Here is a 19,657-nt window from a genome sequence, read left to right as displayed (position 1 = left end):
TACCCCCGCCTTATTCCACACAGGCACAGCCCACTGGCACTGGAGACAATGAGGCAGGCAAGGAGGCTGAAGGTGCTGTAGGCTAGGAGAAGCACATTATGCAGCAGCAGCTTCCCCTACTCTGCAAGCACCAGGGGCGGGGGATCAACCCTCAGCCTGCCCACTCCACCCCTTTCTCCAAGCCCCCACCCTTAACCCACCTCTTCTTTCCCCCCTCCCTCTCCTGCCCACAGCAATCAGCTGGTTTGCAGCATTCAGGAGGGAGGAGGAGCCTGCGTGCCAAATCCTCACCCCTCCCGCTCTTTCCTGAATGCCACAAGCCAGCTGATTGCCACGTGCAGGAGGAGGAGGGGGAAGGTGCTGATCTGTGGGCAAGAGGTGCTGGGCGGGGAGCATAGGGGAGCTGATAGGGAGTCAAATGCCATTACAGCGAAGTATTGCACAACTTTAAATGGAGCATGTTCTGTAACTGAGCAGGGATGTAAGATCGAAACAACGTTAAGGAGGGGACGTTAAGTGGGGAGTTGCTGGACCAAGTCAAGCTAGTCCTCAATCAACATAGGGCATATAACTTTAGATAGGACAAAGGGGGAAGAAAGGAATTTTAACCTGGTAGTCCTTCTACTCCAGTTATTGTGATACTAGCCCAACCCAACAGTCTCAGGTTCAAAGACAAGTAACCAATAATTTTAGCCAACAAAAAAAAACCCTGTAATCTTGACATTTTAATTCTTGATCCATTCTGAAAGGGAAAAAAAAAGCCTCTTGTTCCTCAAATGATCTGAAAATAAAATAATATGTAAAATAACAACCAGGATTTCTAGAGTAGCAGAATAAAATTTCCAGGGGGGAAATTAAGTACTTACCTACCTTTCACTGGCTTAGTTATCTACAAAATTTAAACTTGCAGAATCTCACTATTCTATAAACAGTTCACTGAACAGATGTAATAGCCCTGCACAAGGCTCAGTGCATTTTCCTTGAAGTAAAAATTGGTTCTCAGGTAGGAATAGAGCTGTGAGTCCAAAGTTAACACCTTTAATGTATAACAAGATTTCTTGCATTATTAAGGTTCTTGCGTCAGAAGACCACCACACAAGCTTTCAGGATCTTCAAAGTCCTGATTAAATCTGACTTAGGTGACCATCATATATCTCAAAAAGAAAAGGGAGTACTTGTGGCACCTTAGAGACTAACCAATTTATTTGAGCATGAGCTTTCGTGAGCTACAGCTCACTTCATCGGATCCACAGTATGCATCCGATGAAGTGAGCTGTAGCTCACGAAAGCTCATGCTCAAATAAATTGGTTAGTCTCTAGGGTGCCACAAGTACTCCTTTTCTTTTTGCGAATACAGACTAACACGGCTGTTACTCTGAAACCTGTCATCATATATCTGTTTTTATTGTAGCAAACAGGAAATAAAGCACAAATTATTTAACTTCTACACTAGTGCCCGATTATTATGGATTAAAACTGGATAAAAAAAAATAACCTGTTCCTAAAAGGAGGAAACACTTCCTCTAATTATATCCAGAGCTCTAAGAGTGAAATTCAGAAATATGCTTTATCCTATAAAATATAGAATAATCTAATTATTTATAAATCCTTTAAAGAGCTTATTATTTAACATTTAAGGATGTGGCCTTCAAATATGCAATTTCTATTTCTGCTGTAGATGCCCCCCCAAAAATGTAAAAAAAGAGATTGGGCCAAATGGTGTTCGTTACCCATGTGATTAGCTTTATTAAAGTGAAGAAGAGCCTTCTCATGAAAAAGCGAACAGGATTTGGCCACTTATAAACTATGGTCCCAATCTAGCAAACACTCAAACATGAGTAGTCTCACTGACTTCAGCAGAACTACTCTGAGATGTAAAGTTAGTATTTGCAGCATCAGGACCTAGATGGCTTTATTTATCTCTTGGTAAAATAAAAATTCATACAAATTTTAAATAAGATATCACCTGAAAATGTTTTTATACAGGAAAACAAAATATAAATTAAAATATTAGTCATTAGCCTTTTTTTGGTATGTCCCAGATATTTTCCTAATAGTCAGGTTTCAGTTCAGGCACTCAAGATCAATCAGGAAGAAAACAGAATAAATCAGTATGAGCTTAAAATTTAAAAATCAAAGATATATCTGCTGACAAAACTAAAACAAAATAAGCATTTGGTAATCACAGTATATTTAAAATAAACCAATTATGCCCCTAAAAGTCTTGATTTTTTTCCATATATATGTAATACATAAAGCTACAAAATGGTGATTTAGACACAACGGTTTTCTTGGCAGCAATTGTTATGGTAGAGAACAGTTGCTTAGCAATCGCAGACATCCATACAATAATACAAGGATCCTATAACTGAATGAACCAATCAATATGGAGCTCAGATAATGCTTATAATGATGGGGACAGAAAATACAATGTTCTCTTGTAGACTTCTTTCTTACAGCAATATCTGAGCCATCTTCTTGTCATCTAGAAGTGGGTAATACAGAGCAAAATGATATAGGGTAACCTAGAAATCTATATATAAAAATTATGCCACAAACTGTGATATAACAAAAAAAAAAAAAAAAAGACTTTATATTGTATATGTACCTCAGCTCATGTTACTATTTAAATTCAAAGTCTAATGGAATCCAAACACATTTAAATGTATTATTTTTGAAGGTCTGAACAAAACAAAAAAGTCACAGCCCCAGATGACTAGGAGGGTTAACAGTGCTTTAGCTTCCTCCTGTATGTAGTTTTATTTCTCCACATTTCACAACTTAAGAGCTGTAATGCGTTTAATCAACAAGAAAGAATTAAGTACAACGACTTTTACACAGTGCAAGGCATAATACAAATTCCAACACCATCTCATTGGGTTTGCAATTAGTTCATAATTTCATTTTTTAGAATTACAGCTCAGGCTTGCTCAAGTTCTACAAGGACTCCATCACAATCTTTAGGGTGGAGAAAAATCACTGGTTTGCCGTGCGCCCCTATTTTGGGCTCTTCGCTCAATATTCGGATCTTCTTTTCCTTCAGTTCTGCCATAGCTGCTTTTATATCATCAACCTTATAAAAACAAACATGTATACAATGTGGAACATTAAAGTGTATGATTCACAGATTTTACATTAGGAACAATAGTGTAGTGCCATAATAAAGATAAAGCACTACATAATTCTAAAAACCAAAAATGCTACAGAAACATGCAGTTACCTGGAGATTTTAATCAAGAAATGTCAAGAAGATTGTACTATATTTAATAGTTCTGTTTGTTAAGAGATTCTGTAATACATCAACATCAACCTTTTGTTACTTTATAATGCAAAATTAATAAATAATCAAAATCAATAGCTATAAGCTCCACATTGTTCCTAAATAGTAGATTATATAGCTTTACAAGATCATTAACCAAGGAATGCTTTCCCATCTAACTGAAGACAGAATCCTGACTCATTAAATGCTGGGGTTATGTACCATTCACTTAGGTTCATCTTGATCTTACCAGTTAGGTTTGGTATAAACGGATCTCCTCAGAGACACCTCGAACTACCAAGAATACTAGAGGATAATACACACCGGACTGTGGCCCATTTTCCTCTTGGGCAACTGTACTTCATAGTAAAAGTATCATCACATATATAATTTCAGGGCAACCTAATAAGAGTATTTAACATGGACTTGTCCTTAAGTTGCGCCAAATGGTTGTTACTTTGGATGTGCTGATATAAAGTGAGACTTTGATTCACCCAGATCTCGAATGCAAGCTTGTTGGAAGAACAAAATTAACATTCAGTTTAGCACAACTACCAGTTAATAAAGTCCCGGCACTAGAACAACAGGAGTGCTGTTTTTCAAGACAGGTGCCTGGACATAGCTAAATGGATAAGCTTAAAAGATGTAATTGTGAAAACATAAACTTTACATAGTGCAAATGCAGAGGAAGTAGAATTCAATTAAGTCCTAATCCTTTTCAACTGAGATTTGTTTTTAAAAATCCTGAAGTTGCTGCAGTCATACCCCCATACTGTTACCAGTTTGCTTTTTAGAAAATGCGAATATTAGAGAACCCTTAATTACAAGTGTAATACATTCTGTGATGGGTAGTAACCCCTTGAGGTTCATCCCCTGAGTAGAGAAATCATCACAACTGCCTGCACTTCCTGCAGAGATAGCTAGCAAAACCAGCCGGAAGGAGAAACATGGCTGGGCTCAGCTGGAGTGAATTACTGCATCCCAAGGGACAATAATGAGAGTGAGCTGTGAGAGTCTCTGGGTGCATCTCCATTAGGAAAATATCTGCTTGGTGACTGTGTGTATCAAGAACCGGTTCCTCTCCCCTTCCACCAGGTGTCCAATATGCTTTCTGTAACAGGTGTTAAAGTGTTCTGACCATTCTTTGCCAGTAGCAAATTATTTTCAACTACACTACAATGGGTCATTTTTCTAGGATAGACTAGGGCTACGCATTGTAATTTGGCCTTACACAGGAATATCAGGCCATCCTAATGGAAGCCCTAGAGCTATAGGAAGCCTTTATTGATGCTTTTATCTGAACTCTTTTGAATTTGTTTAGAGAAATTTTAGCACTAAGAATCTCTTGCAAAATTCTAGCTGCCACAAGCCCGCACTCATCCATTTAATTTAAACTCTGACTGTTGGATTTTGTGGATCTTGGCTCACTTGACCTGTTACATCTGAAAATATATATCTTTTCAACATAGTATTTTTACATTTCAGAACAAGGAATGACTGAGTGCCACATTTCTTACAATTTTTCAGACTTAACAGCATGCCATCCTTTGACAGTCATCTTTGGTAACTTCTGCACCATGAAAGGACACAGATCTCTTCCTGAACAGAGCTCTACACGGAACAACATCATGCTTCTTGAAAGGTTTCAGAGTAACAGCCGTGTTAGTCTGTATTCGCAAAAAGAAAAGGAGTACTTGTGGCACCGTAGAGACTAACCCATTTATTTGAGCATAAGCTTTCGTGAGCTACAGCTCACTTCATCGGATGCATACTGTGGAAAGTGTAGAAGATCTTTTTATACACACAAAGCATGAAAAAATACCACTCTCCTGCTGGTAATAGCTTATCTAAAGTGATCACTCTCCTTACAATGTGTATGATAATCAAATTGGGCCACAGAGACCTCCCTACCAACACTACAAAAAGAAGGATTCTAGGTGGACTCCTCCTGAAGGTCAAAACAGCAGACTGGACTTCTACATAGAGTGCTTCCGCTGACGTGCACGGGCTGAGATTATGGGGCAAGCGATGCTGCTTTTCCACAATCTCAGCCGTGCGGAACACAATGCCATCCACAGCCTCAGAAACAAATCTGACATCATAATCAAAAAGGCTGACAAAGGAGGTGCTGTTGTCATCATGAATAGGACGGAATATGAACAAGAGGCTGCTCGGCAGCTCTCCAACACCATTTTCTACAAGCCATTACTCTCTGATCCCACTGAGAGTTACCAAAAGAAACTACAGCATTTGCTCAAGAAACTCCCTGAAAAAGCACAAGATCAAATCCGCACAGACACACCCCTGGAACCCCGACCTGGGATATTCTATCTACTACCCAAGATCCATAAACCTGGAAACCCTGGGCACCCCATCATCTCAGGCATTGGCACCCTGACAGCAGGATTGTCTGGCTATGTAGACTCCCTCCTCAGGCCCTACGCTACCAGCACTCCCAGCTACCTTTGAGACACCACTGACTTCCTGAGGAAACTACAATCCATCGGTGATCATCCTGATAACACCATCCTGGCCACTATGGATGTAGAAGCCCTCTACACCAACATTCCACACAAAGATGGACTACAAGCCGTCAAGAACACTATCCCCAATAATGTCACGGCTAACCTGGTGGCTGAACTTTGTGACTTTGTCCTTACCCATAACTATTTTACATTTGGGGACAATGTATACCTTCAAATCAGCGGCACTGCTATGGGTACCCGCATGGCCCCACAGTATGCCAACATTTTTATGGCTGACTTAGAACAACGCTTCCTCAGCTCTCGTCCCCTAACGCCCCTACTCTATTTGCGCTATATTGATAACGTCTTCATCATCTGGACCCATGGAAAAGAAGCCCTTGAGGAATTCCACCATGATTTCAACAATTTCCATCCCACCATCAACGTCAGCCTGGACCAGTCCACACAAGAGATCCACTTCCTGGACACTACAGTGCTAATAAACGATGATCACATAAACACCACCCTATACCGGAAACCTACTGACCGCTATTCCTACCTACATGCCTCCAGCTTCCACCCTGACCACACCACACGATCCATTGTCTACAGCCAAGCTCTGCGATACAACCGCATTTGCTCCAACCCCTCAGACAGAGACAAACACCTACAAGATCTCTATCAAGCATTCTTACAACTACAATACCCACCTGCGGAAGTGAAGAAACAGATTGATAGAGCCAGAAGAGTTCCCAGAAGTCACCTACTACAGGACAGGCCTAACAAAGAAAATAACAGAACACCACTAGCCATCACCTTCAGCCCCCAACTAAAACCCATTATTAAGGATCTACAACCTGTCCTGAAGGATGACCCAACACTCTCACAAATCTTGGGAGACAGGCCAGTCCTTGCCTACAGACAGCCCCCCAACCTGAAGCAAATACTCACCAACAACCACATACCACACAACAGAACCACTAACCCAGGAACCTATCCTTGCAACAAAGCCCGTTGCCAACTATGCCCACATATCTATTCAGGGGACACCATCACAGGGCCTAATAACATCAGCCACACTATCAGAGGCTCGTTCACCTGCACATCCACCAATGTGATATATGCCATCATGTGCCAGCAATGCCCTTCTGCCATGTACATTGGTCAAACTAGACAGACTCTACGTAAAAGAATAAATGGACACAAATCAGACGTCAAGAATTATAACATTCATAAACCAGTCGGAGAACACTTCAATCTCTCTGGTCACGTGATTATAGACATGAAAGTTGCGATATTACAACAAAAAAAACTTCAAATCCAGACTCCAGCGAGAGACTGTTGAATTGGAATTCATTTGCAAATTGGATACAATTAACTTAGGCTTGAATAGAGACTGGGAATGGCTAAGTCATTATGCAAGGTAACCTATTTCCCCTTGTTTTTTCCAACCCCCCCCCCCCCCCGACATTCTTGTTAAACCCTGGATTTGTGCTGGAAGTGGCCCATCTTGATTATCATACACATTGTAAGGAGAGTGGTCACTTTAGATAAGCTATTACCAGCAGGAGAGTGGGGTGGGGGGAGGTATTTTTTCATGCTTTGTGTGTATAAAAAGATCTTTTACACTTTCCACAGTATGCATCCGATGAAGTGAGCTGTAGCTCACGAAAGCTTATGCTCAAATAAATTGGTTAGTCTCTAAGGTGCCACAAGTACTCCTTTTCTTTATGCTTCTTGAAGTATCTTTGAAACAAACAAACACCCCAGCTCCTAAAAGATTTAAGTAGATATAGTCATTTTAAATATTCCTAGTTTGTTCCTCTCTTTGTAGCTGTAATTAAGTAGTGTTGCTATTTCTACTACTTAGCAGTTTGGGTTTTTTTTTTAAAAACAGCCCTTACCACTTATTATTCCTGTCTTCCCCATCCCCACTTCTTGAGTTCTGCTGTAGTCTTTTACATTCTCCTAACAGCACTGCAAAACAATTCTGCTTAACAGCAATTTGAGCAGATTGAATTGGTCTTTTATTTTAATTTCTTGAACAACTGCAAATAGATACTATACTTACAAGAAATATAAAACATTCTGATCTACTGAATTTGAATGCAATTGCTGAGTCACTAAAACAGAATTTATAAAGTGAACAGTAGCCATCTCCGATTTATTATCCACTATATAGGTGTGCTTAAATTTGATTTCAAGGGGACTAGTCACGGTAGTAAACTTAGGCACACTTAAGGGCTTGCCTACATGTAAAACATTGCAGCAACACAGTTGTGCCACTGTAGCGCTACTGTGAAGACACTACTCATGTCCATGGGAGACTTCTCCTGTCAGCATAGGTACTCCACCTCCCTGAGAGGCAGTAGCCAGGTCGACAGGAGAATTCCCACCCTTGAGTGATGTAGTTATACCGACCAAATTTTCTAGTGTAGGTCAAGCCTTAGGGTTTACAGGATAAGGGCTTAACTGTTCCCCTCCCTCCTCCTCATTGTTTGGGAAATGGAAGCAGGGAATAGTCATCCCTCCCTGACATACAGCTATAGGCAGAAATTTACTCCTGTGGGGGAAGTCTACGCTTCTTGAAAAGGAACTGTATTTTTCAGGAAATGGTAGATCATAATTTAATGCAGCAAAAATGCATCTTATTCAAAAGGACACTCAAAGAAAGAACTGGAAAAGAGAACTAATAAAAGCATGCTTTTTGTCCCATTTCCCCCCCCATGAATGATACACTATATCATCGCTTGTATTAAAATTCAATATGCTTAAACAGCATTCTGCATAATCATACACTGCCATACATGGGCAAATCACCCTCCTCCTCCCCACCCCCACTTTTTGTCTTGTTGGTTCTATTTTTTTTCCTGTGGAAGTCATTAATTAAAAAGATTTATTTAAAGTAACTTCTTATTACTGCAGAAACAGACTAATATGATTTAATACTTTACCAAGCTCTAAACTATTGAGCCATGCGAATAGAACAAATGCAGTCCAGGAACTCTGTGCTAGCATGAATCACAAAACAGAATCTATAATTGCCAATATAAAACATCCAGCCTCGGAAGAAGTTACAGCAGGGGACTAGTAGCCAAGACTCTTGTGTTCCATTCCCTCCTCTACCACTGACTTACTATCTAGCCTAGAACAACTAATTCACTATGGTTCATTTAATATCTTTATAAATGGGAATACCTCAGGATTTTTTATGTTTGTGAAATGTTTTGAGTTCCCTCTGTGAAAGACAGATAGAAGTGCAACTATTAAAGAGCAAGATTTTCCCCTAGCCTGTCAACTCAACGCTGACCTACAGTCCTTCTACTATTCCAACAGAGAGTCAAATGTGAGAGTTTGTTTTCCCTGTCTCATAAACAGCCAATTGTAGCCTTTTTTCTATATATGACAAGCTTCTAATTCATATGTAAGAACATCTGAATTAATTAAGGCTTTTTGTTTTAATCTTCACTTACATCTGTTCCACAGTCAATGACAAATTTCCATAGCAACTGAAATTGGGGAGTTTCCATCTAAGCACTCAATACTATTTTTGAATGTTACTTGTTAATACCAATCCACTACCTTCAAGATTATTTTCTTGTTCAGTGGAGAATATATCCTAAAGTTTTAATATTAAATAATAAATATTCAGGGCAGTTATATTTCAGTTGCGATAAAGAAAATAGAAAATTAATACACAAAGTATCAATTTACAGACTTTAACACAGACAAAAGGCTCGAAAAGCGTAAAGCATAAATCAAACAGCTTGAGAGTTGTCCTATCCAATTTTTATAATTTTGTATTACACGTCTGAATTTTTATACATTTTCTGTAAGAATAATGTGAGCAGCTCGGTTTATTATATCAACTGCTCTGCATGTCATTTGAGCAGTGTTATACGGTGATTGGCCGGTCTATACTGACAGTCTCTACTTTGAAAATATGGAGGCTTAATAATTTAGGGGGAAAACTTGGATATGTTATACATGTGAAGAATTTTCTATTTTTCTTTGTAAGTATGTAATTTACGATACTTATAGTTTATGGACACAATCTGGCAATCAATTTAACTTTATTCATGTGAGTAGTCCTACTAAGTTCAACAGGACTACTCACATGATTAAAGATACGCATGTGTGTTTATGAGATGGGTCCCTATATTGTATATGAGGACCATATACAATATGCAACACAATTAAGTGTATATTGTGATAACTTTTAAATTTTGATTCTATTCTGAAAAGTGATTGTAAAAAAACAAACATACACCACCTTGCTCAGTAGTTCTACTCCCTGTGAATATCCAGATTCATCTCTGATTACCTGATTTTACTACTCTCATCTCTGAGAACCAACACAGCAGTGTGCGTTTTCCCAGGATTCTTTTCTGACTTGCATATTGAATTTTCAACTAAATATCAAACGCAGGAACTCTGGTAAAACCCCACTGTCTTCAAATTATGCTCTAATTTACACCTGTGCACCCCATTATAAGTGATATATAAAAACTGACACACAGGTTTTTCCAGTGCATATATTTTGAACATCCCGAAATTGCCACTTTTGCAGGACATTGCTACATTCCATGAGTTTGTCCCCATTTCTTTCAGGCAGGACATTACAATTATTGAATCCAGTTTGGGCAGATTAAAAAGAAAATAAAACTGCTTGTATAATGACAATATGAAATTGGCCTGAATTTCATCACTGCAACTTCACTTTTTATTTGCTGGTCTTCAGTAGAATTACCCAAATGATAATGACTCGGCATAACCAATGTGGGTTTTTATTCAGGTTGAATCTATTAGAAAGTATGAAGCTCTAACAAGATAAAGATTTTTTTTAAATATAATAGAAAGTATGCATGTATAATACCTCAATGCAGATATGATGCATTCCTCCAGCCTTGTTTTTTTGCAGAAAGCCTGAAATTGGACTTTTTTCTCCCAGAGGGTGCAGCAGTTCCAGCTTTGTGTTTCCCAGCTCCACAAAAACAGTGTAGACGCCATGTTCAGGAAGAGGAACTGTCTCACTCACCTGGGCTCCTAAAACACTCTTGTAAAAAGACTGGGCCTTTTCCAAATCAGGTACCGCAATTGCTACATGATTGAGTCGCCCCAATTTCCACAAAGAGCATGGAACTTTTTGAGTTAAGGAGCGTGACACTGATAAAGTCCGTACCGTGGGTGCTGTAGTTTGCAATCTGGTAAGAAGCCCTGTAAAATTGAATGACATCGTCATAATCCTTTTGAAAAAAAATTAATGCACGTCCTTTCCCCTTTTAATGAAGCCCAGATAACTCCTATGTCCTTACATTTATGAATTATGTTTCACCAGTATGCTAAAGACAGAGATAAGAAGATAGCAGGGAAGCATTTCCTCTTCTTCTGCTATCAGTTCAATGGCTTTTTTTTGTTCTGAAACAAATTAATTCAGAGGAGGTAAATGAAGAATTTATAGCATGAATGCTCAGATGTGTCCATTACAAACAACAATAGGGATTTTTTTAAAAAGTTAATTTTAAGCTTCAGTTGAGCTTGGTATGAAAATAAAGATTTTCATAATTATATGCACAAGTTTATAGAATTTAAGGGCCAGTTACACACCACTAACCTGTACATTGTTTTTGTATTATTCAGAGCTTCACATTTAATAAAATAGAAATAAGGATGTAAAAAAAACCTGTTTAAACATAATGAAGAACTAATATATTTATTCCTAAAGCCCAAATACCTATAGAAAGCTGAACAATCTTAGTTGCTTCCCAGTGGAGGGAGATGTGATCAAATGTTAAGTCACAAGAGTGGTAGCCAATAACTCCCAAGTTTTATTCCATCTCTGCTATTCCATCCCTCTGTGATGTTGGGTAGATCATTTTGCCTCTCTTTCTTTCTTAGTTTTCACATTTGTATAATGGACTAATACTTCCTATATCACAGGCCTGTTTGAGGATAAAAAGTTAGTGAAATGCTCTAAAGCTGGAAAGAATTCTAAGGATTATTCTGTTTAACATACAGCATCCTTCTACAGTTACCAACTTTGTAATATTTACATACCAGATACTCCAGCAGAATTGCCGAAACCTCCCCTGCCCCAGCTCTCCCCGAGGCCCCATCATGCCCTGCCTCTTTCCCGAAGGCCTCACCCCCCATTTGCTCCTCTTCCTCCCCTCTCCCGCCTCTACTCCCCTCTGCCTGGGTCAGTAGGGTCTTTCCTGCGGAGGCCAGGGCTGGGAGCTGCAGCCGCCCGATGCAGGTAGGAGGTGGCCGTGGCTGAGTACAGGCTGGTGTGGGTGATGACCGGGTGCCTCCCTCACCCACAGTAACCAGACTTTGGGTATCTGGTCAGTAGATCTGACCGGACTTTCTGGTCGAAAACCTGACACCTGGCCACCCTATCCCCTTCTTAGTCATTTTAAGGGTATTCCATCTCAAAGCATTTGCTAGGGCCAAATGTTGTTTGCTCTATTAATGCTAACAGTTCCTTTGACTTCATTGTGACTACCTGCATCAGAAACGGAGCAGAGTTTGCTTCAGAATGTACGCATACGGTCATTAACAATATGGTCACCTGATGGCATAAAGGCAGGAGTCTACATCCAGGCAGAAATGGGTGAATAAGATCTGAGACAATTTAGTCATGGAAAGGCTCACTGGCATGAGAAACAACATGGACCAACAATTATGGCAGCTGAGCTCTTGTGGATTTCTCTGAGGAGGCCCTTGTTGAACTTTAACCTGCTTCTGTGGACTCCTGTCTACTCATAGCCCTGACAATAGTCCAATATATATTTGTCAGTAGAATAAGTGATTTTCATTTTATACACACAAACATACACATATATATGTCAGTCCAATACTTAGCATTATGATTTTTACCTGTGACTGGCTATGAACCAATTCCACTGAGAAATTTGAGAGCTTGGAGTTAAAACCTGGGATGCACGACAGGCTTAGAGAAGGAAGGATCTCATAATTAGGAATAGTGGTTTGCTATAGTGGTTCATGGATTTTGCCATTTCTCTGGGTTGTGGGGTTTTTTTGGGAGTGGGGATAGAGAAGTGCCATGAGTTTGCACAGCTTGTTTAAGAGGCATCTGTACAGCAATGCTGCTCCTGCTGCCTTTGCAGAGGATGAAGTCTGTAGCAAAGAATAAGAGATATTAAGTATATTTAGAATATAGAGGTGAACTATAAGTATTAATTAATGTTGTAACATAGGTCCTCAGATCTGTGAGATATTCAGCTTAGCCACACAAGGCCTTAGGCCTGAAACTGATGTGCATGACTAGTTGACTGAAAGATAATCCTGTACCAGTGAAGTGTAAAATTGCAGTAAAATACATGTTACTGCATAGTTTCCAGAACATCAGCATTTAATAGACTGGAAACTATGGCACAATGTACCAGTTAATGCCACAAGATGCCCGATAGTAACATTTTGGGGAATTCTATAATAACCTCAAGTTGCTATAGTACATAGATATTAATGAGAATAAGGGGTAGTAAGGGGACACCCAGTAAGAGATGGGGCATCCCTAAATTAATGGCATATGGAAGTATGGATAAGGAAAAAGAGGTTGGAACCCTTATGCATATCTATTAGCAGCAGTAGGCATAAGCATACCTCAGAATAAAAAGTTGTTGTCCAGCCTGAGTGCTGGGGTGGGTGTGGGAGAACACAGGGGGAAGACACCAGGATGACAAATGGTTGATGAGGACAATGAAGATGATGAAGATAATGACTGACACTCCAAGGTCCCCCAGCAGGAGATGTGAGTGATGCCAGTCCTAGGGCTTAACACTGTCTCTCTATCTGCTCTTGTATTTCAGCGTTGGTGGGATTGTTTATCTGCTTAGTGGATTTATCAATAAAGGGACTTGTGATAAATTGCAATTCTCTCTCATGTGCTTCTAAGGTCTCTAATTCTAATGATCCTGATCAATATTCCTGATACTGTAGCCCTCAGGAGACAGAATATTTATTGACCACTGCAGTCTAAGAGATTAATCAATTTCAATCAATAAATAATCATTCAATCTCCAATCCATACTAAGGCTCCAGGTTGGAGAATAACACTGAAGAACTGTGCAGAGGAAGTGATTCAGTACTGATCTAGGTCTCGATTCTACACTATTGAAGTCTATAGGAGCTTTGACATTGACTTCAGTAGATACAAATTCAGATCTTTGAGGACGAGTACCACCTACTGAGTCACCTATAACAATTAGGTTAGTTTTCTCTTCCAGATACTGGCCATTCCCATTTCTGCTTAGCTTGCTAAAAATGCTTGATTTTTAAGAATATTGCAGTAGAATTGAACTGGCAGGCCCTGGGAGAGGGGTTGTAAATGGTTGAAGCCATTACTTAAATAATTTTGAACAGTTTTCATTGTAAAATAAATATTTTAATTAAAACAGAAACAGGAAACAGGCCATAAGACTTATGAACAGGAAACAACACAAACATATGGTCTGTCTATGTGAATGTCTAGGGCCTCCTCAGCTGACTGCAGAGATAATCAGAGGAAACTACAGCATGAGAAAGAGGGTTTAAATTAGGATTACAAACTCCAGCAAGGGCACCCACCTTCAGGCTTCTGGCTCATCAGCCTTTACCACTCTTGGGCAGAGCCCTGTGTCTCTTTCCCTCCTGACGGGTTTTCCAGGCTGCACAGTTCCCTGACTAAACTATGAAGTCCCCAGCAAGGAAGAGTGCCTAGGCAGGCCTGCTTTGATTTTATCCTCAGAGGCTAACAACAGGGCAATTGCCCATGGTTATGCTTGCTCAGAAAGAGCAGTATGGTATTTATTCTTACAAATAAGACATTAAAAACAGTAAAAACATACACATATGCTAATAAGCTTACCAGAGATCACCCCAACTCCAACAAAAGCTCTGGCAGGTGAACACTCCTTCAAACCCCTCCAAGGGTTTTTCTGTGGTCACAAGTTCGTAACTGCCTTGATTCAAAACAGGCACCCCCATTAATCTGGGAGTCACTCTTTTATCCAGTTTGGGTCTTTCTGATCTGTCCTCATATAACAAGCACTCAACAGACAAAAGGTCCTCTCCTTCTTACATTTGCGTACATAACCCCCTAGAGATTTCCTGAGAAACACACTTAACTTTCAAGGCAAGTCTACTCTAGAAGCACTACATTGGCACAGCTGCACTGCTGTAGCATGTCTGGTGAAGACGCTCTGTGCCGAAGGGAGAGCGCTCTCTCTCGTTGGCATAATTACTCCACCTCTGCACGAGGCAGAAGTTATGTCAGCGGGAGATAGTCTCCCATCAACATAGTGCCAGTATGAACAGTGCTTAGGTCACTGTAACTTGTGTCACTCAGAGGGGGGTGGGGGCGTCTTTTCCACAACCCTGAGCAACGTAAGTTAGATCAACTTAAGCAGTAATGCAGACCTGCCCTAAAAGTTCATTCCTATCTGCCCCATTGTTTAGAAGAATCTTCTAAAGCTCACAACACTTCCCAGGGTTTCCATAGTCATGTTTCCTAAAGAAGTCCCATACAATCCCACCACAATGTGTAAACATTTGCCTTTTAATTACAATTAACTCCTAAAATACTTAAACTTAATTCAGTAAAGTTGGTCCATGGTATTGCAGGAAATTGCATATTCTGATATATAAAATGGCTTGCTAAAAAGTTAATCTGTTGACAGTGGGTGCTGGAATTTTCTGGGGTTGGGGAGGGGGAGGAGGGTACGGTGAGGACAGGGGAAGCAGGGCAGGGCAGGGCAGATCTCCCATCACTAGACTACTGCTGCCAGAATGAGATACAAGTATGTATACATGAAACCAGTGGTTACATTTTATGCCAGTTTTTGCTTTAGACCATGTCAAAGCTCCCAATGCCTCAAGGCCAAGCTTGAGTATCAGAAGCCTTTTATGTATTCTCAACTTCTTCACAACCTCAAATGCATAATTCTGCTATGAAATTGTGCCAAGGATGCATTGAGGCTTTGGATGTTTTATAGAACATACAGAATAGCTTGGTTTACGTATTTTCCAGTTTCTGTATTCTTTGGCTTGGTCTACACTTAAACAACTCAGGTTGACATACTTACGATGCTCAAGGGTGTGAAAAATTCATGCCCTGACCACCATAGCTTGGCCAACCTAAACCCCGGTTTTGATACAGCTATGATGGAAGAATGCTTCTGCCAACCTAGCTACTGTCTCACAGGGAGGTGAAGTTCCCACAGCAACAGAAAAACCTCTTCCATTGCTGTAGCCTGCGTCTACACTACTGGGTTACATGGCATAGCTGTGGTGCAATAGCTATGCTGCTGTAACACCCACCGCGTAAACATGGCCTCTGTAGTGTAAAGCAAGTAAGTTTGCTTTCTTCTGGTGACTGGTTTTGTGGTCTCTGGGATAGATTCTTTAGTCAGACAAATGTCTCTCCATTGACTTTAACTGAATTATTCATGATTTACTCCACTGTATATAAGAGAAGAACCAGGCTCTCTGCTCATTGTGTAGCCCAGACTACTTTGACTGAAGCATTTTTCCTGGTTGAAATTTGCAGATGCTGACCATGTGTAGATAAATTCTTACGTGCAATTTCTTTTTTCTTTCTTCTTCTAATGCAGTCAACATCAATGTCCACGGGGTATTTTGAAGACCTACTTTTTAAATGTACCCATCTGAAGGTGTCTCATGTTTCTAGGGATGGTTCAGAGACATTGCCCTTTAAAGAAATATATGAAAACAGGATCCACATAAATTTCTTAATCATCTTCCCCATTTCACTGAGATTATAGAATGCATGTTATGTCACTTTCTTCAACTATAGTACTTTTAAAAAATCATTCTTAATGATTCTAAGCAGTATCTATTTGAACTACCTATTCAGTTCAATTCATTACATTGGTGTTCACTGACCACCAGCAGAGTGTTCAGCAGAATTCAGACACACACAAAATAGCTCCCGTCCCAAGGAGCTTGCACTCTAATACAGACAAAACAATTTTAAAAGCTGGGGGGCTGATGCAGCATCCATTATAAAATTAAGTCAGCACATACTTAATTACAACACATTTCAATGGTGCAGGATCAGATATTTTATTTTTGTAATCAATGGGAGCTGCACAACCAATGTAATGGTTACATCAAACACATGCAGAGTCCCATTGAACTCAATAATAATACATGTGAGAGAGGTTATACATGAGAGTCACCATTACAGGATAATGCCCTTCAGCATACTTGAGAATTGTTCCGGAGGAAAGCTACCCTAAAACTCCAGAGCAGGAAGGGTCCTCATGTGGCATAGAGCCACTAGTATATCCAACACCACCTCCCAGTCCCTGAGGACAGCGAGCATAGGGCATGGGTTAGTTATTCCTAAACACCAGCAATCTCCAAGTGCCATTAACAAGCCAGCACAATTTACACAGTTTACAATTTGGGCTTTTGTAATTTATATTGGGGATTGCTCCAGATGACCCCAGAATCCAGGGAATCAGAAAGTTTGTACTATCCCATAAAATGGACTGAGTGTTCTTAGGTATCTTAGCTGCCTGTCTCATACTAATCACCAGACAGCACTCTGCTTCTTCTTTGATAGTCCCCGTTTGAGATCAAGTCCATGGCTAAATTGCATAATAATTTAGTTTTGGTACTGTAATTGAGATCAAACAATCTTTAACTCTTTAGAGAGAAAAGAATCATGTCTCCACATAAGGGAAGGAAGAGAAGTTTGCATGTAACATCCAAGATAAGCATTAAAAAAAGTAGGCATTATGCTTCAGGTTTGCCCCATAAGGCTTAATACTCTTTATTTTCCACAAGAAAACAGAAGATTCTAACCAAGACAAAATCCAGTTTTAAGAGTTATTCTAACAATCATCTGTACATTCCAAAAAATTCTATTCATAGAGTAAATACATCCACATTTTCTTTCTTATTGTGCTTAGTATTAAAAACAACCAAACTGGTCTAACACTCTTGCACTGACAACTTGGGTGAGTTCTTTATTTTATTTACAAACAGAAAGTCATCTACATTTAACAATATATCTAACAAAAAACACTGCGAACGTTTAGCAATGTTGAAACTATGTATGAAAATAAGAAAAAATGTGGGTATGTAGCACATTTCGTCTGTGGGAAATCGGGAAGTTTGCTTCTAAGATGCATTCATTCTACATATCTAAGAAAAATGACGTCCTGAAGTAATCCTTCAAGGAGCTCCATGTGGATAGCATCCTGCACCTATTAAAGATAAGAGACCTCTATGCAGAGATCTGACCATACAGAGCAACTTGAAGGATCAGAATCTAAAACTGCAATACTCCACAGCCCAGCAGTTTGAATTATTAGGATCACAAATAAATAAATAAATAAAAATAGAGCATTTAAACTGTACAGAAATACTTGTCACGCACAATTTCATGACTTCTCACAATTAATTAAAATAATAAATTCTCATCTGTCAATATCAATAGCTTTCACAAGGCAAAAACTATTTTACAGAAAGGGAAACTGAGTCACAGAAGCTAAGTGACTTACCAAAGGTCACACAAGTCTATGGCAGAGTCAAAAAAATACAAGCCAGGATTCTTGACTAAGTCCCATGTCCCATCCACTGAGTCACTACCCAGGAGCCACTCCTCAGCGTGAACAACCACCCATTTGCACTCACCTACTCAGCATGTGTGATCTGCACCTTCCCCCTAAATATCTTTGCCAGGTGCAATTCTCCTTCCATGACCTCCACCGTTGTCTGTACACACTGTTCCTCTTACAGGGGTACTTTGTATATCCTGTTTTTACCCCTATACTTAGCATGTGCAATTCCCCTGCCATGAACTCCCCCACCCCACGACCTATTTAACACGTGTCTCTGGCCGTCCTCGCTTCCCCACCTGCCCCCCTTATTCAGCGCGTTCAGGCTCCCGCTGCACCGCTCAGCGTCTACCTGCTGCTACTTTCCCCATGCAGGCTGCCATCTTGTCTCCTGGCTCTTCAAATCTAACTTTATCGAGAGCCTCTTCCCGCGAGCACAGCGGCAAAGGCAGGAGGGGCCGGGCTGGCTGGCGCAGAGCCAGGCTGTGCTCTCAGTGGGGCAGCCCCTGCTTTTGCCACTGCAGGGAGCTGCCCTCCAAGGCGGGGGGCACAGAGCTGCGGCAAAGCCCAGTTCTGCAAAAGGAAATCATCAGCCTCTGGCTGTGAGCAGCACCACCAGTGACTGGGTGAAGAAGCGATTCCGTTATTTGCTCCAAAATAAAATGTTTAATAGCTTGAAACATGCTGATTTTTCATTTTGTGGAGAAACTTTCTCCTGGCAACAGCGTTGGCGCTAATGAAAATTAGTGTTACCAACTCTTGTGATTTTATTGTGAGTTTTGCATTAATGGTTTTTGCTTAAAGGCCCAGCCCCTGGAGTCAGGAATTATGTATCTCTATGTGAGAGAAGCAGCTGAGACAAAGAAAGAAAGATTAAAGAAGCCCAGGCACAGCAAGAGAAGCCCCAGTAGTATGACCCTCAGAAAAAAATGAGAGAGAGCTTTTGGGTAAAGTGCTGTCAGAAAGAGCCTGGGAACTGTGACCAAATAATCTTGTGTTGTTTGAGTCCTACTGTGTTCATGGAAACAGGATTTTATAATTTATTGTAGATAAACAAGATTGTATCAAAAAGATACCATACCTGACTCCACCACCCATTTCTTCTCCTCGCTGAAACAACCTTCAAGACTCCCCAAACTGGGTAACTGCTTTAATCAAATAGGGATCTCTCTCCCCTCTCCCTCTATGAGAGCGTGGAAGGCTCTGAGTGGAGTTGAAAGAGTGTATGTGGAAAGTACACACCATATACGAACATTCAGTGCACTGTAAAGCTCAGCCTCATGATTGGGGGGGGGGGGGGGGAGCACCCTTCATCCCAGCGCCCAGGGGAAGTTTTAAGAGGT

The 19,657-nt window shown here is 40.3% G+C and overlaps 1 protein-coding gene across 1 annotated transcript; it reads right to left on the bottom strand.

Moving 5' to 3' along the window:
* Positions 1-1,024: 1,024 nt before the first annotated feature.
* On the bottom strand, positions 1,025-18,846 carry MCEE (methylmalonyl-CoA epimerase). Its single transcript, XM_007053760.4, has 3 exons — positions 18,667-18,846; positions 10,601-10,941; positions 1,025-3,073 (listed from the first exon to the last, which is right to left on the bottom strand). The coding sequence occupies exons 1-3, from the start codon at positions 18,695-18,697 to the stop codon at positions 2,921-2,923; spliced, it is 525 nt and encodes a 174-aa protein (XP_007053822.1). The 5' UTR covers positions 18,698-18,846; the 3' UTR covers positions 1,025-2,920.
* Between the last annotated feature and the right edge of the window lie 811 nt (positions 18,847-19,657).

This window comes from Chelonia mydas, chromosome 10, assembly GCF_015237465.2.
Source record: "Chelonia mydas isolate rCheMyd1 chromosome 10, rCheMyd1.pri.v2, whole genome shotgun sequence".
Classification (NCBI taxonomy): Eukaryota; Metazoa; Chordata; order Testudines; family Cheloniidae; genus Chelonia; species Chelonia mydas.
The sequence above is the reverse complement of the archived record's forward strand: the minus strand, read 5'-3'. Positions and strand labels throughout refer to the sequence as shown.

What these genes read in the sequence shown, in the direction of transcription:
- MCEE (XM_007053760.4), bottom strand. Translation starts at nt 18,697, where the DNA reads ATGGCAGCCTGCATGGGGAAAGTAGCAGCAG. An exon ending in CATGGGGAAAGTAGCAGCAG is followed by an intron (nt 10,942 to 18,666) that starts GTAGACGCTGAG and finishes TCAATTTTACAG; the next exon opens with GGCTTCTTACCAGATTGCAA. An exon ending in TGCATCATATCTGCATTGAG is followed by an intron (nt 3,074 to 10,600) that starts GTATTATACATG and finishes TGTTTTTATAAG; the next exon opens with GTTGATGATATAAAAGCAGC.